The sequence below is a fragment of the Paramacrobiotus metropolitanus genome, unplaced genomic scaffold (assembly GCF_019649055.1).
Source record: "Paramacrobiotus metropolitanus isolate TYO unplaced genomic scaffold, Prichtersi_v1.0 Parri_scaffold0000022, whole genome shotgun sequence".
NCBI classification, from domain to species: domain Eukaryota; kingdom Metazoa; phylum Tardigrada; class Eutardigrada; order Parachela; family Macrobiotidae; genus Paramacrobiotus; species Paramacrobiotus metropolitanus.
Window position 1 is genome coordinate 414310 of NW_026570242.1, and position 21929 is coordinate 436238.

At 42.9% G+C, this 21929-nt stretch overlaps 3 protein-coding genes across 14 annotated transcripts; 1 reads left to right on the forward strand and 2 right to left on the reverse strand.

Annotated features, from left to right (window-relative positions):
* The first annotated feature begins 177 nt into the window (after positions 1–177).
* LOC129586934 (uncharacterized) lies at positions 178–6412 on the forward strand. 6 transcript variants are annotated; one of them, XM_055480468.1, is made up of 12 exons: positions 178–349; positions 753–1397; positions 1533–1798; positions 1882–2598; positions 2671–2770; positions 2865–3054; positions 3118–3303; positions 3549–3967; positions 4023–4511; positions 4586–5128; positions 5220–5777; positions 5882–6412. In XM_055480468.1, the coding sequence occupies exons 2-12, from the start codon at positions 776–778 to the stop codon at positions 6232–6234; spliced, it is 4443 nt and encodes a 1480-aa protein (XP_055336443.1). In that variant the 5' UTR covers positions 178–349; positions 753–775; the 3' UTR covers positions 6235–6412. The 6 variants fall into 6 exon arrangements, with proteins under 6 accessions (XP_055336443.1, XP_055336442.1, XP_055336437.1 ...); XM_055480467.1 differs by lacking the exon at positions 178–349 and adding an exon at positions 362–673; XM_055480462.1 differs by lacking the exon at positions 178–349 and having other exon boundaries at positions 362–1397.
* Positions 6413–6621: 209 nt separating this feature from the next.
* Positions 6622–9882, reverse strand: LOC129586935 (uncharacterized). The gene is made up of 2 exons (XM_055480469.1): positions 8983–9882; positions 6622–8538 (listed from the first exon to the last, which is right to left on the reverse strand). Exons 1-2 carry the CDS (start codon positions 9784–9786, stop codon positions 6793–6795), a joined length of 2550 nt encoding a protein of 849 aa, XP_055336444.1. The 5' UTR covers positions 9787–9882; the 3' UTR covers positions 6622–6792.
* A 1259-nt stretch (positions 9883–11141) lies between these two features.
* LOC129586937 (hepatitis A virus cellular receptor 1-like) lies at positions 11142–19246 on the reverse strand. 7 transcript variants are annotated; one of them, XR_008690241.1, is made up of 6 exons: positions 18501–19246; positions 18233–18397; positions 15904–16503; positions 13263–13309; positions 12886–13100; positions 11142–12734 (listed from the first exon to the last, which is right to left on the reverse strand). XR_008690241.1 is itself a non-coding variant. In XM_055480470.1 (6 exons), the coding sequence occupies exons 1-5, from the start codon at positions 18781–18783 to the stop codon at positions 12928–12930; spliced, it is 1284 nt and encodes a 427-aa protein (XP_055336445.1). In that variant the 5' UTR covers positions 18784–19246; the 3' UTR covers positions 11142–12734; positions 12886–12927. The 7 variants fall into 7 exon arrangements, 4 of the variants coding, with proteins under 4 accessions (XP_055336445.1, XP_055336448.1, XP_055336447.1 ...); XR_008690242.1 differs by having other exon boundaries at positions 12886–13103; XR_008690240.1 differs by having other exon boundaries at positions 12886–13103; positions 13240–13309.
* Between the last annotated feature and the right edge of the window lie 2683 nt (positions 19247–21929).

Here is a 21929-nt window from a genome sequence, read left to right on the forward strand (position 1 = left end):
GCAGAGATGGTAACGTGCAAAAAAATTCATTTTGGTTCGCCGAAAAACTCTTTGTTAACACCACACATTTTACATTCACCACGGCTATTTTTAAACAGCAGACACATAGTTTCAGTGTTTCGAAAGTTTGTTGTAATGCTTAAATAAATATTGCTGATTTGACACGTCACACGTCAAGTCAACGACAGCTCGAACCGACAGCGACAACCACGCCAGGAACCCTACCTCGCCATAGAAAGTACATTTTTACAAGCATATACTTTTTGTGCTTTCGCTTAGTAACAAAAATGGGCTTCCAGTATCGTTCGAGGCATCTGCTCATAACGGGAATTCTACAATTAATCATACGGTACATTATATTAGTACTTGTATCATGTATATGCTTCTAAATGAATAACATAGCGGTGCAAACCCGAACATTTTGATTTCAGTTTTAATTTAACTTTAACAAGGATTTGAACATTTAAATGACCAGTGCATTAATTACACTTTTACAAAAATGAGCGTCCTAATAATCACCAGATTCACTACAACAGTATTCTGGAATTCATAGGCCATCGATTTTGCGTAGTTCATCGGAAATCGTCATTTATCATTAATATTCGTTTTCATTACTGGACTTAATGACGTTTCACGGATTCATATTTCTTAAAGATATGCAAAAGTCTGCGAAGTTAGTAGCAGAATGCCATTGTGCACGTTCTACACGTTTGCAGTACTGATCATGATGGTACGTTCTGTGTTTGCCCCAGTGCCCAGTTTTGATACTGGAGAGATGATTCTGACGCCCGACGAATACGAGGACACTCTGTCGGCCGTGGAGACCTTTTGGTCCCATCCAACATATCTGGCCCATCCTCCCGATGTGACGGTCACATCCAATGAAAATTCAAACGTTTCGATTATTGGTAATGGTGTAGAAGAGATGCGGCCATTAGTATACAAATGGATAATGGAATACGCAGCGTACCGAGAACCGTACATCGCAGTGGACACAAATGGTAGTGTCTACTTGGGTAACCTGCAGTTAGCACAAATTCCAAATGCTTCAGAAGCTTTGACCGGGCAATATTCCAACGGTACTCCTGTTAACAATGATTTTGCCAAACGGTTTACCGGCGAAAGAAACTCTTTTCTGGATTATCTGATTTCACCACAAATTTTCGGCGACAACGATATGCTGCTGCATCTGCCGTTAATGGCTTCCGGAGTTTTCGTTGCCTATTATCTTCCGCAAATTAACAGTTCTACACCACTGTGTCTCACTAAAGAACAACTGGAGGGCATCTTAAATGGAACTATTACTTACTGGACTGACCAGAGGTTGTGTTCTCCCGAAAACGAATTCTGGTGTGCCAATGAAACCCTGCTAAACGGAGACTCGCCTATACAAATCTGTACGAACCTTTAACGAAATTGGTCAAAACTTTAGCACTCTATAGCCCCATTCACCCAGTACGCAAAACCACTATTCCATTAATCCTGGATACATTAATTATTTGTTGGTTTTAGCAAAAATGTTGGGTTTTCAGTTGTTCCAGGGTATGCATCTGTCGCCAACCTCGTACTGAGTTCGTATTTACTTGGGGAGAACTCGTCGTTTGGTTATGGATGGAAAAATGCATTTCCACAGTCCAATATCATAGAATCCCGATCGACGGTGGAAACAATGGGATCGTGCTTACAGGTGCAATACAGCTTGTGCATTGGGCAGTACTCTGATGTCCTCTCTACGGTGGTCACCACTGTAAGCCTAAGGAACAGTGCGGGATACTATGTTGGACTGTCGTCGCACTCGGTAAGAGGCTGTACGCACTGGAACCAAAATTACTAAACTTTCGAGTCAGTGCAATTCAACAGTTTTTTTTTTGAAACCTGCAGATAGAAAGCGTGACTACTGGGCATTTCAGCAGCGTGAACATCTCATCGTACCAAAAGGTCAACTACTCCATGTACATTGACCAGAATGGCAACGATTCCTATCCACTTGTCTACATGTATTACATGCTGATCAGACGCGGCTCGAAATTCATGGACAAACCAACAGATTGTGACCAAGCGGTTAATCTCCTACGATTCATCCGTTTTTTCTACAGCAGTGAAGAAGCGCGATCCAGTGCGGCTCGTCTGGGAGCGGTGTTCGTCCCAGGAACAGCGTACGCCGCTGTACGCAATCAGATGAAGCGCATACGCTGCGGCAACACCAATAACATCGTCTGGATGTTGTTAAAAGATCAAATCCAAAATGATTTAGCTTCTCAAGTGGACACCCTCACCGAAGCTCTGTTATCGCTCTTGTCCATACCAAGTCTGATTTTAGTGGCGTACAGTATTTGGAGGTTTGCCAGATTTGTAAGCATCCTTCAACGCGTTCGAGATGGCGTGTATAAGGTGCCGAGCGCAGCTATTTTCCTCGTGAGCAGACAACATACGTTGACGGATCGGTTTAAAGGAGTGGTCGCATCCAGAAGGGTAGTCGATTATTACACCCCGAAGTCTTATGTGCATACTATGTATTTTGGACGATGGAAAGCTTATCAAGTTATGCTGCGGCCGTGTAGTATGAATATCCATCGCCTAAGCCAAGCAGTAAAAAGAGTGAGCTCAGTCCTCTCTAGCCAGACCTTATTTCGTGATACCTTAACCCTGATCAGATTTTTTGATTTTTAGAAGCTTGTCGAAATTATGGAGCTCTCCGGTCACCAAAGGATCGCAACCTTTTATGGACTGACCGAAGTGAAAAACGGCCGGTACTTTGTCTCTAATTTTTGTATGCTGAATGGCAACAGACTAAGCCATGGAATAAATGCTACTACAGGTGTCCTTCATGTGATACTTTAGTGTTATTTGCATTATTTTTCCAGGTCCATACGGAGATCTTCGGTCAATTATTATTGCTAAAGAGTACACGTTTTCGTTAAATATGAAGTATTCTCTGGCGGGAGATATCGCCGATGGCATGGAGTTTCTCCATTATAATGGAATCCTTCATGGAAATTTGCGCAGCTGCGCCATTTATATCGAAGCTAACTTCAGTGCAAAAGTTGGAGATTGGTAAACTAGTAACTGAATGCTTTTCGTGAACTTGTTTGAAACGTGTAAGTATGTGCACTTCAGGGAATACAATACACTGCACCGCTTGCAAGGAACATATTTTCCTCAAGAAATTCGACTGGCGCAAACTTTGACCTTATTTGAGCAGACGGCTTTCTATCCGTGGCTATACTGGACCGCCCCTGAAGTGCTACAGTGTGGGATGCTCGGCACTGCTGTTGTGCTAACAAAAGCACAAGATGTGTACAGGTTCCGTTCGAAATAGCGTATGGTAGCGTACTATGTGTTACTTGCTACTTGTAACAATTAAGCAGTGAGCATTTTTCCCCGTGCTTAACCTTCCCCAGCATTCAGCATTATAGGCCATAACACAGCGTACCGTTGATTCACTCGTATCGATACGAAAAGCATTGATTTTAACAATAACAATTTACGTGCTACTGAACCGTTGCAGTACTTGGCAAACCGAACGCTAAACAAAGGTTTTGCTTTAGTTTTGGGATAATACTGGGTGAAATTTTTGGTGAGGAAGCCGCATTTCAACGATATCAAGACGGTCCATACAACTTCACCCCCACGGAAATCATAACAAAGATATTAAGTGGTAACTTACGACCCCGCTTGTCAACTGGAAACGAAGTGCCGACGTCCATGACGCGCTTGATGAATTTCTGCTGGGCTTTTGCACCGCGTGACAGGCCACATTTCCGCAGCATCACAAGAGTACTTCGACTAGTTGTGTCACCCCGAAAACCAATTTCGGATCTTGTGGTAATCGAAAGTCAGCTGCTCGCCGACAAGCTGAAAAAAAAGGCAAAGAGGATGGAACATCGTTACGAGATGGTTTCGAAAAGTTTCCACAAGTACAGCCGGACACTGGTGCCCTTTCCCATATGGCGAAGAATTTATTTGGGTAACAACTGTGGACACGTTGGGTAAGACAGCATGCCCAATTTGTGTAATTTTAGGACATATGCGGCCTCCTTTGAACCGCTACGAGGACGCCGTAGTACTCCGGTGTTCGCTAGCAAATTACGATGCCATCATTGCGACAAGCGATCCACAGATTGCAATGGACACTATTAATCTTCTGCAGCGCGTGTTTGAAGAATTAGTAGAAAAGAACGGTCGGATATATCGCATGTATCAAGATGGAGCGGCGGTAGTGGCCGTAGGTGGTGCGCCTTTCGGTTTGGAATTGGATCCCGTGCACAGCATCGCACAGACCGCTTTGGATTACCTTGTCTGGGCTAACAACTCTCGAGCACCGTCGCAACCGGCATTGAAAATTCGAATGGGCATCCATTCGGGGTCGGTAGCAGCGGGATGTGTGGACTACGCTGCGGCCCATTATGTTCTATTTGGAGAACTGATGAAGATTGCCTTTAATATCGAGCGGACATCCGAACCGTATCGCGTCCTGATATCCGAAGATTTCAATGACAAATTACGGCAGCGTAAGTCTGACATAAATACTTGCATGAACGACGTAATACTGGCAAGCGCTATTTACATAGATATATTTTCTTAGTGGCAAAAGTTTACGTGAAATATAAAGTCGTCGAATCCAGCCGGACCGTGCGAGGTTACGACAAGAAAACATTCTGGTTGATTGGCTCGAATGTTTATGATCAACAATATCTATTGGACGATATTCTGTACGGCAAAGACGAGCTGGACATTGACAGCGACGAGCACATCGCGTATGGTTCGGAACTCGGCATTATTACTGATTGCCATGGCGTTGCCGTATGCAAACCCGACAGCCATCACTATGCGCATCGTGGTGAACCAGCAGTACTGGATTCGGCAGCAGTTATTCGAGGGCTGAAAAAACGAAAAGCAGCGGCAATGAAAATGCCCCCACCCCATGTTCTAAAGGCCCAGATACTAGATCACCCTTCGCAAAAGAAGCACCGGAAGAAAGCTAAACATGATCCTCTAGAAGTTGAGTCTGTGAAAGTACAGCCCGTTTCTCGAATTCCATTTAGTACTTATGATGAGGTGGAACAAGTTACGGCTACAGAAAGAGGTGTCTCTCCCGCGGATGTGCTCGTCGGGATACATCATGGTAGTAAGTTTACGGAGAGTTTCATTACTGTCGCTGCAATATGTATGATAAAGCGAGTAGTGAGTATTAGTACTGTACCGCATTTGTTTTGTAGCTCAAATTCAGGGTGAGCATGACCCTGGTCACGATTTAACAAGATTTACCGAATTCAGTGCTACCACAAATCAAGCATATTTGATCCCATGTGACGGGGAATCTGCCATTGAAACTCGAACCTCGGATTTGGTACCGTGTCCGTCACTTTTTCAAGAATCAGCAGTATATTCCGAAGGTGAAGTGCGTTGGCCAATGAGGATTGATGTCTTGCACTCTCCACCGTACGGATCGTTGTTTGGCGCGATAAACATGAATTCTGCAGCAAACCAACTGGAAAATATTCCAGATCGACCTTATACGGTCAAAAGTGAGCAACCTGTTGAAAGAGCCACGAATATAAAAGCGCGAACTGACGACCAGCAGCTGGTTGTTGAAAAGATAAGAAACGACGGGCTACTTGAAATTCGTCCAGAGAAAATGGAAGATTACAGTCGTGACCTTGCTGAGGGAACAGCAGCAGATCCGAAACAAGACACGGAACACGTTCTACTAGCTAGCAGTAGTAGCCGTGCCATATCTGTGTATGCTGATTTGCCAAGTATTCACAGTGATATTGGTAAGGTCACTCAACAAGGTGTTTCAATGTTTATAATTTTTGTAATGGCGAGACAGGCCTTTTTACATTAGTACGGAAGTGCTTATTGAGATTAATAATTGCAGCTACGTACGGACTGATTCCTCCAGTTCGTGTCGGCATTTCCCACCATGAATCTACGAGCTGGTCTTCGGCGCAGCAAGACCAAGAGAACGCTGATGCAGCGTTTACCACTTCCGACGATGCCCTCCCTCTACATATTGAACAAAGTGAAATCAAAGCCGATGAGGAGCCACTGCAAATGCTGTTGTCGGTCAATGCACCGTTCCAGCCGGATGAGGATTTGATTGGTTTCAGTTCTGCTCAAACCAATCGCAACAATCCTCTACTAAGTCTCAATGAAAGTTCAGGTCACCAGGTGGAAAATTCGCAGTCCCACTCGGATGCTACCGGAAAACAAGATCATGCAGAGAACTGATTGTCCGGTTTTTTGGTTTTGGTGCATGTTGTACTTACAAAGAAGTTTGAGAGTCTGCAACGAGCTGTAAATTTGTTCGGGAAACGGCGGCCACAGCTACTGTATTAATGCTACACTATTTATTCCGTTCACTTTGGTTTCTGTGTTAATTAATATGGTCACTGATTGTCCGACCGAAGGATGGTTCTGAATTAATAAAATTTTGTTGTTTAGTCTCCAGTTAGCGTACTTCTAAGTTCTAACGCATAAGATAGATCTATATGAGTAGTTTGTAGTTCTAATTTTGACTCCAGACTTGAACTGGCTCGTACAGTTTGTAGTTTCTTTACTACAGTATTTCAGTGTTCCTGTGCAGGTCATCGAAAAAGGCAGAACTAACCAATAGAGCAGGCGACCGGTCGGCTTTTATTTTACCTTACGGACGGAGATGAACGAAAAGGCGTAAATAAAATCTTTGACTTCTTAGGATTATAATATTAACGAAGTTTATAGTCATGTGTTCAAAAAAAGCGTATGACAAAAACAGATCAATTTTAAAAAATTAAAAACAGAACTTCACTAAGGTAATTCCAGTATTCCCAGGGCTCTGTACAAATGGTATTCGTCAAACATACGATCCCACCATGGCGTCGATTTTAGTCTCTTGATCTCCGAAGGCGGCAAGCTTTTAATGTCACGTGCGGGTACGCGAGGAGCCGGAGCTGCTGGTTGCTTTGGAGGAAGTGCTGGAGACTTGAGAACCGATGGTGGGAGTTTTCCTGGTGGTGGCATTTTGTTTTGCGTTTTCGGGCTCGGTCTGTTCACAGGAGCGGATATTTTCGGCGGAGGCGGCCTTCCGCTTGGAGGTGGTGGTGCACGGGGTGGTGGTGGAGGAGGCCCTCTTGGAGGTGGGGGCATTCCCCTAGGTGGCGGCGGTCCTCTAGGAGGCGGAGGCATGTTTCTTGGCACTGGACCAGGCCCTCGAGGCCGGGCAGCCGGGCCTCTTGGTGGCAGCGGGGGCCCTCTTAACGGTGGTGGTGGACCTCTTGGCGGTGGACCTCTTAGGGGCTGTCCTCTTGGGGGTGGCCCTCGGGGAGGAGGAGGTCTGCCGCCAGGCGGAGCGCCACGCCCTGGTGGTGGCCCTCGGGGTGGCGGTCCACGCGGGCCAGGGGGCCCTCTCTGACCGGGGCCGCCTGGCGGAGGTCTTCCCGGCGGACCACGGGGTGCGCCAGGCTGTGGTCGCCCTGGTGGGCCAGGGCGTTGCGGGGGTCCTCCTGGCCCAGGCTGTCTGGGTGGAGGGCCACGAAATTGCGGTGGTCCTCGTGGTGGCGGTCCCCGCCCTGGTGGTGGACCCATTCCTGGCGGTGGCCCTTGTCCTGGAAATCCGCGTCCCGGTGGAGGCCCCCTGCCTGGAGGTGGTCCCCTGCCGGGCGGCGGCCCCATTCCAGGCGGTGGTCCTCTTCCTCTTTGAAAGCCTGGTGGACCGGGCTGAAATTGCATTTCTGATGCGGATTCTTCTGTGTCAAATTGGCTCTTGACCTCGGCTTCAGACGCAACTGGTTCGTCATCGTCGTCATCCATCTTCATGTCGGCAGACTGCTTAGCTTTGTTCTGAGAAACTTTCATAGAGAGCTTCGCCGAATCTGTTTTAGCCGCTACCGACTGTTTGTTATCTGTTTCATCGTTCTCCTCGATATCATGTTCGGTTCTGTGTCGTTTCGCAGCCCTTTTATCTCTGTTTCGGCGCATACGTTTTCGAGATTTCATTTCCGTTCGATACGCAGTCTCGCTAGTGTCGAGCTCTTTTTGCCTTTTTTCACCACTGGACTGTTTCTCTTGCTCTTGACCGGAAGCTTCAGCCCTGTACGGCTGCAGTCGCACCGGGTTTTGTGTTCTGTCCAGCTCAAGTTTGGCAGCTTGCCGCTGTTCTTGCCCTGTTTTTCGGTTGATTTTTTGTTTATATGCTCTGTCCTCATTCTTTACAGATGCCGCTTGTTCGTTCTCGTTGTAATCATCGTCGAATTCTGCCTTCGCTTTATCTTTCTTTCTGGCAGACTTGGCCTCAGTCTTAACAGTCTCTTTAATCTTGTTCTTCTTCGACAGCTTGGTCTTCTCCTTTCGGGACTGCGCATTTAGTTTGCCAGCTGCTTGTGCATTTTCGTTTTCGGTATCACGCCGTTTGCTCTCATCTTCATCATCATCTTCTGCATCCATCTGCTTTTCTGCCACGAAATCGGCGTTGGTTTCCTCCAGGAAGTCAGAAGTTGTTTCATGAGCCAGTTCAAAGTCATCGGCGTCGTTTTGTACAGAATCTTGTTTGTCAGCCTGCAAGGAAAATTAATTTTAAACAGCGTTCCACTTTAAAAAGTTTCCCAAAACCAGCCAACCAACTGGAGGTTTTGCCCAAACAGCATGTCACACGAGCTGATGCAGTGTGTAATACACAAATTACGGACTCCAAAGGCGCCAGAGCGGCCTTCAAGCTAAGCCATACAATTATAGTGAATCTTCCGAGTTTTTAACTGTAATTCTAAAACAAATAGTTGGTTCGTTGAGATGGTTTTAGAATAATCAGTGTTTAGTAATCGTTATACGAGGTTTTGTTTGTTTTCTCATCTTTTCAGTAGGTGGTTCGCACGTCGCAAATTACAGACGGCAGCACAGGACAACTGAGACGATGTCCGTAATATGCTGGAAACTCGCTGCCGTGTCACAGCCATAAGGTTGTGCGCGTAGTGACGTAGACATTGCCTAATACAACAAACCTACCGAATCAGCTGCTTTGTTGGAGCTGTCACTGTAATCGTCGTCGTCCAATCCCCAACTTGCGTCGTAAGCTGCTGTTCGTTTGGCCATGATGCCTTTGTTGCCTTTCGCTGTGTCGTCATCGTCATCATCCTCTTCGTCTAGCGATTCTTCATTCGACTCCTCTTTCGATTCTTCCTTTTGTTCAAAGTATGCCCTGCCTTCGGGCCGTCGATCCCATTTGGAAACATAAGCCTTCTTCGTGTCCAGTTCCGTCTTCTTAGTGTCTTTCTTTTTCTCTACTTTTTCGTTTTTATCATAATCGTCGTCATCGAATTTAACTTTGTCTTCAGCAATGCTAGCCATGTAATCCTCGTCCATTTCCTTTTTCGATTTCTTCGCCTCAGTCACGTCTTTTTTGTCACTGGCGTAGTCGTCGTCCTGGAATTCGGTTTTGACTTTTCTGGCGCTTTTCTCTTCGTAATCATCGTCGTCCATCTTGTAATCGTCATCGTCGAATATGACCTTTCTACTCTTAAGGTCTTCTTCGTAGTCATCAAAGAGTTCCTGTTTACTTTTGCTTTCTTTAGCCACACTGTAGTCGTCATCATCTAAGACAACCATCTGTGATTCGTAGTCGTCGTCCTGAAATGCTGTATCGGCATCCATACGCGCGGCTCGCAGTTCGCGATTTTTGGCGCTGCGGGCAAACACATCTCCGACCAGCGTTCCCTCCAAGCCCATGTTATGAGGGAGTCCATCGTTGATGGAGATCTGGGCAGCAATTACAACAAGTAGTTCAACAAATCCAAATTTCACCATACGCATTCTATAACTTTAGAGTTAACGATATTGTTCTGCAGCAGTACATCGGCTGCTGCCTCTTTGCCATGTTGGTTTTTCGTTTGGACTAGAAAACACCGGTAGTTTCCATGGAAGAAAACGGTATTATGGTACGCATTGTTTACAGTAGTATATTTAAAAATTTTTATGCACATAATGTCAACTTATCAACCTTGAACACCAACGCTCCTGACGTCGGTCTTGGTTTCGTCGCTCAGTAGGTAATAAAGATGGCGGACATGTAACAACTTCTGAGTTTTGTGATCATATCGTGGAAATGAATGCTCTTTAAGGAAATGTATTCGTGTTTTTAAATTCTGGGTTATTTAATAACAATACGAAAAGTTAATGTAATGTTTAACTGGTTTCCTTCGTGTTTAACAACAATGATTACATACTACGGTTACAAGTTCCAAAAACAACCAAAATCACTCCCTTCCGCAATTTTACTTCTGCCCGGCAAAGTGCCTAAAACTGCGGCAGCGTTTCCCTTCATTATCGCAAGACTAATGCGCTGTTTTAAGAAAGCGGTAGATCTGTTTTCTCCTGTCTTTTCGCGAATCAGGCGACCAAAAACGAATTGAATACGAAAAGTTGTTCGAATTCAAGTCTTTCGTTAGTACCAGCCAGTCGCACTTAACTTATTAAGCATGTCATAAGTTAACTTAATCATGACCGTTAACAAACGATGTTTATTCCAAGCCTATTTTGATGGTCTTTGTTTCGCTTGAACAAAATTGTATGCAAATATTGTCGTAAAGAAAACCATGAATGAGCTTACAACGAGACAGTCAAGACTCGATCAATTCCTTTGTATTCCGGCGATTTCGCTGCGGTACGAGTATGTTTTAACCATTTCTGTGTTAGTTCAATGCTTTTTGAACATGGTTCCTTATTATTCTGATGTACATAATAACCACCTAAATCGGTTTTGGGTTGCTCTCAACGCTTTTCTAGCACAAGCTTGCAGGAAGCGGAAGAATCAGTGTAGCGAAAAGGATAGGAAATACAGATACAACGAATCAAGCAAATGAGATACTTATTTACAAAAAATCCTTCAGAGAGAACAGCCATTAGGTTTCACTCACGATTGTATTCAGCTTCCAGCAGAAATACGCAGCGTAATAATTATTTTATTGTGAAAACATGGCTCAACTGAATTTGTACACTTTTATTGTTTTCTAATACGGTTTTGGTTTGCCTGCTTTTTATGCCGCAGTACATGCAAATTTTTTTTTCTAAGTAAATGCCGCAGTACATGCAAATTATGCTGCTCAGTGAACAGATAGTTTTCACATCGCGATCCAGTTTTTTTTGTACGCGGGTACTATCAACTCGCATTTTTCCAACAGAGCAGTTTATTAATGGGCTTACTTTGTCGTACAATATTTACACCGAAAAAAGTGATTCTGCGTTGTTTTTCTGCGCAAAAGCTTTCTGAGCGCAAGCTTTTGAGCTTCAAGCCATCTATTTGGATTTAAAAGCATTTAATACTAGTCCAGTGAGTACAACAATTCATTAAATCCCAACCGAATATTTTCTTCGACGCGCAAAAGGCTTGGGCACTTGGATACGTATTAGGATAATAAAGGCACCCATACCAGTAGCCCACGGTTCGCCAAGACTCGTACCGCGGTGCAGTTTCCTTCCCGATAGCTCTAGGACAAGTTTGCGGCATACGAAAGCAACCGTTTTTTTCCCAACTATCGCAGCAACGCGGCACGTTGGGATAAACATCTCTTCCATAGCCCCACTCTCCGTAATACAAGCAGAACTGTGCCAGAGTCAAATGCTGAGTATGGGCTATGTATGTAGTGCAGTCCCAGTTGTACCATTGGCGGTTTTTACCAATTATGGCTTTTGTGGCCGGATCCTGTTGATTAAAACCGTAGACCATGTTTGGACAAGGATTAGTTGCATTTGGACCCGTGTACGAACGAGTTGTCGTTATTCCCGTTGTCGTACTTTTTGCCGTTGTGCTGGTGGCTTGGCCTTTGATCACAAAGATCTGACTGCACAATACCAACAACAAAACGCTTATTTGACAGAAAATACCGCCATTCAGCGCTACACCAATTGAGTAGTACCACATTATTAACCATTCACCATGCAGATTTTTTAGCAGAACGGAGCGGTTCTGATTGTGATTTCGCATTATTTCTAGCAGTTAAACAAGAGTCATTAGTATGATGTTGCTACGGAATATTTGCTTGCCATAAATGGTTAGGATAAATGCCGTCTAAAAAAATGCTTTCTACTGTACCTGATTCCTTGCAAGTTGCGAGTACTGCAGTACAGTACTATATAGCGCTTTAAGAGGTATACCACCCTTTCGCTGTTACGTAATCCTTGTCTAACCATTGATACAGAGATTAACATCTAACCCGCTGGCAAAATATAGCCTCGACTGAAACAGCTAAAATGCATACTTCTACAGTACTTAATTTTCGTTTATCGATACATACTGTAGATTTCTACTAGTAAAGTGGAAGCACATTCGATTTACCGCAATACAGTATTATAAAAAAATTAAGAATTCACAAAAAATAATAATAAAGCAAGAAAATTGTAAGAAGAAACGATAACGCAGAAACGATATTGTGACAGGATAAAAGGCTATTATAAAAAGACAAAGTCAAAAATAACCCGAATTAACAGAATTACAGTTACTAAACCCTTAATCTGGCGCTCCAGCACGCCCATTTTCTATGTCGAACGGATGAACCCCATTACTCGATATCATCCCGAGTAACCTGCCATTTCCAACAATTTTCAATTTTCCGGGCACCACTACCAATCATATGTCTACTGCTCTCTTCCCAGGAAACACTTAGTTACTGCGATCCATATCGTTCCAGCAATAAAAAGCGTAATTGCAGCGGCCGTCAAAACGATGGAATATTGCCAAGAAGAAATGCTTGGAATCCAAGTATCTGTAACAAAACACTATTGTTAGTGACACTATGGTTAAGTTAAGTAATGAGTAATAATCTAAAATCAAAACAGTCATAAAAGTATGTTCTTGGCCTGTAGTTTTTATCGCTTAAGCAACCGCCAGTTACGAATCACATGGGCTGAACTCACTGTTTAGAGCAGCGTGACACCACTTGGCCTTTTTCGTGTTTATTACGCTTCGTGCCTCAAACGTCGCACCGTGACCTTAGCGTAGTAGGTCTCTTTACGACGGATCGGCAACGCATGGGATTTTGCAACAGTCGACTGGCTCATTGAAGCAGAGGATATGCTCTCTGCATCGTTTTGCATACGATGCTTCACACAGCGGTATAGGGCTCCGACTGCTACTAAGACCAGAACCTGTTAAGCCAGTACAACTATTCGAGTGCCATTGTTCGGTAACATAAACTTAACGGAAATTTGTACGAAAGCAAAAAAATCTGTGGTTACAATATCGCGAAAGTATCGTGCTTGTGGACTCACTGAAAGTTAATATGCATTCTTACCCCAACACCGGCCGCAGTTCCGACGATAGCCCACATGGATAGACCTTCTGCAATAATTATATCAATATACAACATCCGCATTGCTAGGGTAGAGTTTTTCAAATATACAATGCAACAGAATAATAATACTGGACAAACATAAGCAAACGCTGTACATAAGCAAACGAGTACCACCGTATGAGTCACAACAAAACAAGGCTTATCAGGAATATTATAGTACGTGCACAAAATTAATATGCATTCGTTTGCACGCCGATGTCACCGTCAACAAGCGTGCAATTTACTTTTAAGTTCTTACTAACACCTTACACACTGCTTACATATGCTGCTTCTTTTAAGTTCTAACTAACACCTACACACTGCTTCTACTGCTTACATATAGATATTATTAGTCGTGCTGTACCGTGAAATTTTATAATTTCTCTTTCCAGAAAGCAAAAATCATGCTGTGACCTGTGTATATCTGTATTCTGCATGAATGTACGAATTACATATGGCCGTCGGTCCGTACCAGTTGCTAAATAATGTACCACCATATGTTCGTGCATGGCTTTACTGTGAAATTTTTCAAAATAATAAAATAATTAATAATAATACAAAAAATCAGTGCGAATACGCTTCCATCAGAGCGAAAACGCAAACCAGCAATGCGCACTGTAGCAGCTCCATGTCGCCCGACCGGATAACCTGCTGGTCGCACGGAAGTCTTGCATTATTTTCGCACAACGTTTGGCTTAACTGTATTAACTTTCTAGTACCTGCATGAATATTTATAGAGTAGTGATATGCCGAAGCAAAGCGTTCTCTGGGAGTCGCATATCCCGAATAGCATACTCCGGTCGAATACGTAGAACATGCTGTCTATGGCCGAACATACTATCTGGAAAGTCTATCAAGATTTTGAAACAGCTAAATTTGTTTTCAAAACTCTAGAGTACTGTAGAATAGTAGTATTTTGCTTAACATTTTTCTTTTTTTTAGGTGATCAATCCGTTCACAACCCGTTCACAACCCTTCAGTCGGCTCACAATCTGCAGCAGCGCCTTTTACTTGGTGAACTGCCGTGCCGTCGCCTTTATTCCGTACACAACTTTTCCCCGCGCTATCTTAAAAGTATCTTTCACTCTGTTCACCACTTTTCGGACCAACGCAACTTGAATTTGTTTCGCTCATGACAGGACATAATCACAGCTGACAATTTTAAGACAATTACTATTTTATCAAGTACGGTGATTTTTGAGTGAACTTCGGATGCTACAGTCGCACAAAGCACAAATCCCGCTAATTAATGGTTGGGAATGTGAAACCAATGGTTATTTCAATTAATTTTCCAAGTACGTCAAAATTTGGAAATTTTCTTTTACGTACAGATAATGATTTGCTTGATTGCTTTTCCTTGGCTGCAGGCAACAGCCAAATTAGTAGGCTCCACAACTAACACAAATTAACTGCCGATGCTATAACACCACTATACCGCTTGTGATGATCGCAGTAAATGATTTGAAGGCTGTCACACATCCCATATATTTTGGCTACCTATCACTTCGGCCGTTTTCATTTCGGCCGCGTTCATTTCGGCCAAAGTTTTTCGGCCGCCGTTCACTTCGGCCGCCGATCACTTCGGCCACAGTACATTTCGGCAGACTCTCATTTTGGTTTAATTTGTGCACGAAAACGCTAATTTCGATCTAACTTCGACAGTAACTGAAAATTTGAAGTCCAAGCAAACCTAAGAAAATGACCTTCGACTGACATCAAATCCTGAAAAGATTAAAAATTGAACAGTACTAAGAAAAACGGTCCGTTTTTCTGGTTTAACGCGCTGGGGCGTGGCTAAAGGCTGGGGCGTGGCTAAAGTGCGGCAATTTACCGGGTAAACGTGGCTTAAGCCAAACCAACCCAATATCATAAAATCTGAGGCGTTGTAGTTAACTAGAAGCTAGTGTTTGGCGAACATTTCACGAAACTTTTACATTCAACACCTAGTACGCCATCATTAGATTATAAAAGAAATATACCGGCCCTACATTTTGATGCGTTCGCGAAGTGAAAAAAACCAATATCATGACAATGCGCAGCGTGCTAAAATGCTACTTGTAAGCACATGTTAGGGACGTAGTGCGTAAATTACGTACGGTGGGGTAGAGGGCGAAGGCTTAAACCAGAAGATCAAAACCCTAAGAAACCCTAAGAAAACTAAGAAGGCCCTGGAACAGAAGATAACCTACCAATACTAAGAATAACCTAAGAAAACCTAAGACACATAAGAAAACCTAAAAACGCAACAAAAACCAGGAAAACTTGAAACTTGGAGATGGCTAAATGTGATGATGCCGAAATAAGCTGTGGCCGAAATGAGTGCTGGCCGAACTGAGCCCCGGCTGAAATGAACGTTGGCCGAAATGGACGCATGCGGCCGAAATGTAACGCCGCCGAAGTGATCGGACGCGATATAGGCATATTGGCCGTTTATGTTTCTAAAATTGCTATCGGAAACTGAATGCCTTCAAGTACCCAGTTCTTCTTAGGTTCTTGCGCATCGCACTTTTGGATTACATGCAGCAGTAACCAGCCAATAGTGTACCTACTGCAACGTTTTTATTCAGCCTGCTAAATTAATCAGGTATTCGAGTAGCCTTACCTTCTGTGGTATTAGACATTAGGGTAGCGTTTTTGGTTCTCCCGGTAGTCGATTTGGATTCGTCAACTTCCCTGCCTTTTACAGCTACATCAGGCAATGTTTCCATTGTTTCGGCCGCAGTAATATTATCCATGAGGTTCACTGTTGTGACATTCATTGTCTGGTCTTGCATGTTCCCACTTATTCCTGTCGTGATCCGAGTTGCCGATGATGACGTTGCTCTAGTCGTAACCTGTACTGTGGCCGGTATGGTTGTTGTCATTAGCGGTGTTGTTGTCGTGCTCGCCGTTGTGGTTGTCGGTGTAGCCCGCGCTGACGTTGTCACAGCTTCGGTAGTCACCGTTGTCGGCATAGTGGAGGTCGATGCCGTGGTTGATATCAAGGCAGTGGTTGTGTATTCTGTTGTCGCTTCGGAACTAACAATCGGTATAGTCGAAGGCGGATCGATCGTAGTAGTGGTTGGCGAAGGGTTATCGCAGCAGTACTTAAGGTCACAAAGGTATGCCCGAACATGATAAATGAAGTTTTTTTGTTTTTTATCTGCAGTCGCTACGAACTGTCGTTTTGTGACATAATAAAACCCAGATGGTACTGGAACATCTGCAAGTAATGAGCATCGCGTTTGGTAAGTATTTTACGTATACTTCAGGTATACTTCAGGTATAAGCCAGCAGCTTAAGGGAAGTGGCCCGGTACATCGTACCAAATTCGTGTACATGCACGAAATCTTTCGCTTTCGCGCACTCCCAAACCCTTTTTTCTCTTGTTTTATGACAATCTGTAGTCAAATGATTTGTATACACAGGCCTGAAAACCGTTTGCGCGCGCAACATCCGGTTCGCGAGTTATGGCTGTTAGAAAATTCCAAAAAGTTTAAATGCATTCAGGTGTACCAAAAGTCTCATTATGGACCGATCTCTTTCAGATTTTGCACGTAAATGCACATAACCACGAAGAGCGTTTTTACACCGATCCACTGTTCTAGCATGTTTTTCAAATTTTAAAATGAATTTCAAAAATTTTAAAATTCATTTTAAAATTTGAAAAACATCAATGGAAGTCTGGATCGGTGTAAAAACGATCTTCATGGCCATGTGCATTTACATGCAAAATTTGAAGGAGATCGGTCCATAATGAGACTTTTCGTACACCTGAAAGCATTTAAACTTTGGGGAATTTTCTTACAGCCATAACTCCCGAACCGGATGTTGCGCGCGCAAACGGTTTTCAGGCCTGTGCATACAAATCATTTGACTACAGAATGTCATAAAACAAGAGAAAAAAGGGTTTGGGAGTGCGCGAAAGTGAAAGATTTCGTGCATGTACACGAATTTGGTACCATGTACCGGGCCACTTCCCTTAACACTCCAGTTACTGTAACACTCCTGATTTGCGCTTCTGGTTATTCAGTATTTCTCAATAGCTTTTACTTTGTTCCACATTCTGAACAACCGGGCACCAGCCCCTACATGGTATGTTATGAGATAAACTGCTAGCCACATTTACAGTAACGTGTTCAATGGAAGGAACTCAAAGAAGCCAAATTTGATTTTACACCTGCCGCTTTTGCGGTATATCCGGTTGCGCAGCTTATCATGAGAGTGAGTATTAGAAAACAAAGGGAGCACGTGACCAGTTGTTTAAAATGTGTAATAGCAGGAACTGTTGTTGAAAAATATGAAAATATTCAGCAAACATTTTTTTGAACGAAGAAATCGTACAGACACCGAGACACGTACTGGGGTTTAAAGGAAGTGCCCCGGATATTGCATAGGACCAAACGCGTGTACATACCGTACTTGCACGCAAACTTTCGCTTTCTTGCACTCCTAAACTTTCGTCGTTGTTTTTGTGGTATTTTGTAGCCAAATGATTTGTACACACTGGCGTGTAAACGATTTGTACACGCCACATCCGGTTGAGCAGTAATCGGTCAACAATGAGACTTTTGGTACATCTCAGTTCATTTAAACCTTTTGGAATTTTATTTCATCCATAACTCCCCAACCGGATTTTTGCATGCAAACAGATTTCAAGCGAACGTGGGCAAATCACTCGACTACAGAATGTCATAAAACAATAAAAAAATTATTTGGGTGTGCGCAAAATTAAAAAGCGAAAGTTCTCGTCCGTGTACCCGAATTTGGTGCTGTATATTTGATTCCGGGTCATTTCCCCTAAGACAGGAAAAGTTGATCTGTTGGGCTTTTTCTTTTTTAAACAACTGCTTAGATAAAGACGCAGACAAAAGAGATACTAAAATGCAAAGAGGTAGTTTAACGTAATAAAACTTGAACAGTTATAGTCACTTGTACTCTGTATATGCTACCTGAATCTGGAGGGTAAGTGTTTGCTTCGATGGTGTAGAGCATATGGCAGTTGCATACAGCGTCACCGTCGTAAAAGTTTTGACCTTGCGCAAACCATTTGTCATCTTCCACTTTGCAGTTGACGTATTCGTTATTATTTCCCATATTCGTTACGATGCGCCAATCTAGTACCAAATAAACGCATTTGGTTATAGACAAAATCCTTTCTTCGAACAATATGTTTTCGTAATTTTTACGGAAAGTTCTGAAATTTTAATTACCGCTTACTCGGGCTTTTACCATCCTGACTTGCCAATACTTTCAAATTAAAATTTGATTCTGAATCGGAGTCATAAGCGTCCACAAAATCCACCGTGAACCCATAACCTCCGCTGTAGTATTTTCCAATTTTATCCGGCGAAAACCAGCTGTCGGGATTATCGTCAGTCGCATAAGAGTAAGGGTCAAATGGTTCATATGGTTTGCGGAACGGATCCGATAATTGTTGATCTTGACAACTGACGAACAGCACATTCAGCAGACACAGACCGATAAGCAAAACAAGACGCATCAACTTGTAGCTTCTTCATATGTTGACGTTTTGTTATTATATGCTAACGAACGCAAACTTATAGTATCGATAAAACTAGCAAGTAAAGCTTTCGAGATGAACGACCATAGTTCATCAGCAGCTATTATAATTTGAAGTACGCAAGTATGAAACTATTCGTTTCTTTAACTTGTGTGATGTAATTTTCCCAACACTCCGAAGCAAAGTTCGGCACAAAGGTTATTTTGAAACGAAAACTGGCTTATAACATTGATAATTGTAGATATCAACAAAATGGCTTTGTTTACTACACAGATACTGAACGCTTCCACATGGATATAATATTATACCGAAAAGCGTGCGGTTCTCTATTTATAATAAATAAATTATATCGGTTATTGTTTTCCATCATTCAGCATGCGTAAGTACAATACACCAACCAAAATTAAAACTGAAAATCTTCCTATTCAAAGCTTATGTATTATCGCTTGTCTACGTGGTTGTTGTTGTTGCATAAGTATACAGCGTAGTCCTTAGAAGGACCATTGCTCCAGCAAATGTAAACCATCAGAATCGTCATGGTAACAAAGTAAGCATATAACAGTGACAACTGGTCGATTATTCTAAATGGCTTCCTATTGTTTCGTCCACCATTCATGTTGTCCACCATTCATTTTGTCCACCGTACGTTTTGTATACACTATAAAGCGTATTGCAGTGCAAATCGAATTCCTTGACGTGATAAGTCGCGTCAACGAGTTCGATTTATGCGGCCCACAGCGCACACTGAACTGCAACTGCAAATTACACTAGTGTCTTAAGTCAAACTGGCTTCTTACAACCAGTAAGGAAACATAAGAAAACAAAAAACCTAAGAAAAAACAAAAAGACGTGCGAAGATATAAAAAAACGTAGGGAAACATAAGAAAAGGAGAATATCAGACTCAAGAAACCTAAGAAACCACAAGCTGGAAAGCATAAGAAAACCATAAGAAAACATCATTAAGCTTAAAAATTCTTAGAAGAAAGAAGAACAGATCAATACAGCCTAATCGTTCAATACAGTTTTGTGTGGTACAAGCAGTCAATTAAACTGTAAGACACGTTGTAAGCGGATGGTGGACGAAATGAATGGTGGACAAAATGAATGGTGGACAAAATGAACGGTGGACAAAATGAATAGACACGTTCTAAATCACCGAACTCTCTTCGAAAACGATCCAACTCGATTTTCAAAAAAAATTTAGGTGCACGGAAGGCAACCGTGAACCCATACGTGGTGGCGACTGGTTATTACGTAGTTTCCACCTCATAGCAACGAAAGGCATATGAACATGCTGCTGTTGAAACTACGCGCACCAATTTCGATTATACAGGTCGGCCACGCCAAGTTGTCACCAAAATTTTAATGATTTGTTAAAAATTTCAAGTGACTGTAGAATTTTTATTTATATACAGTATTACGTCATCACCATTTTTATCCTGCATTGTTTGAATACGAGCTTGACAACAAAGAAACGTTCTTCGACACGTTGTAACAGGAAATTCGGAGGCCACCTGCTTCGAAATACTATCTGACCCATAAACCGTTGTTGCCTTCCGTGCACCTACATTTTTTTTAAAAATCGAGTTGGTTCCGTCGTCCATCGGCGACAAGTTTGCAGAATTGCACATCCATTGGTCTTCAGGAGCGTATTTTGCCTGGTCCTGTTTCAGCCACTGAAAGGTTACAACGGCGCCTTGGGATTTGGCACTGTCAACATAGAGGAGTACATCCTTTGCGCGGGTCCCATCAGAGTGTGAATGATCCTAATTTACCATCCTTGGCAAAATATGATTGCCGAAATATGTGGCATCCATTTTTGCTATACCGTCTAGCAGATAAATGCGGCTCACTCCAGTCCAGCCCATCTCCGTGGGGCACATCACATTTTTTAAAAATCGCTTTGTTGGTTTTTTCTTCCCGTCGTCGGGGATTGACAATAAATCAAAGGGACTATGGATATCCCTCCTCACGTTAAAATCTTTTAGGGTCATCCGTGCCTTATCTTTTTTAAAGATCATTCGACCTTTAAGTGGTCCAGGGCGCCTACGAAAAATGTTTTCTCGCTAGTGCCACTTCGCTTTCCGGTTTTCCTGGAAGACCGGATGCCGATAGTTCGCTGTTGTCTTCCAGTGACGATCTTGGTAGACTATGTTGCGCATCACGCTCCTAAGAGTTCTTAGTTTACTTTTAAGCAGTATTGGGTTGGAAAGACTGAGTTTAAGCAAACTTGCCAGGAGTTTTCGGATGGGGGTGGGATATTTAAAAACCGGGATATTTTGGAAAAAAATCGTTTTTCTCCGAGTTTAATTAACACCTCATCCCTTTAGTTTTCATTTCCAGTGAACAAACAGAGATTTTTTTACATACTGAAATAAATTTCAGGCGCAGAAAGTCTTTCACTGATTTTTTGGTATGCCAAGTGTACCGATGGGAGAGCAACCCCCAGTGTTTACACTTCGGGGGTTGTTTATGGCGTCATCTCTGGAACTAACGCTCAGATACTAATTTCAATAAGCGCAGAATTTAATTCTGAACAAAAAACGGGCATCCGATTTTGAGCGGGAAAACATATCAGAATTTTTAAAAATTTTTAAAGTTTTGGTGACAACTTGGCAAACAGCTTCGGCTTCGCCTCAGAAGTTTGGTTCTGACCAAGGCGAGCGATTTGGAAGCGGTCGCGTTACGACTTCAGACGCTAAATACCTACTCTGTAAGCGTATTATTTACTGTTAACCGGAACAAGTATTCAGTGTCAGCAAAAAGAGCGGCAGGATAAAAATACTGTACTTTAATAACACTGCTAAAAGCAACCTTAAAATACTTCAACAATGACGGCGCCCTATCAGCACCGTGTAATCAACGCTTTAGCAAACGAAGGATTTTGATAACCATTACAAAACGCCAGAAGACCGATAGGTAATTATGAGACCGAGCTGCCACATACTGTCCAGTTACAGAGCCCCCCAGGTCAGTGAGTTATCCAATAAACACTACTGTCCAGTTAAAATTGCCCCTAAGTCAGTGAGTGACTGTAATAACACAAACTGTCCAATAAGTTACCAAACTGTCACTGCTGTCCAGTGCAAAAGTTCTGTGAGTTTGTAGCGTGGTACCTGGAAGA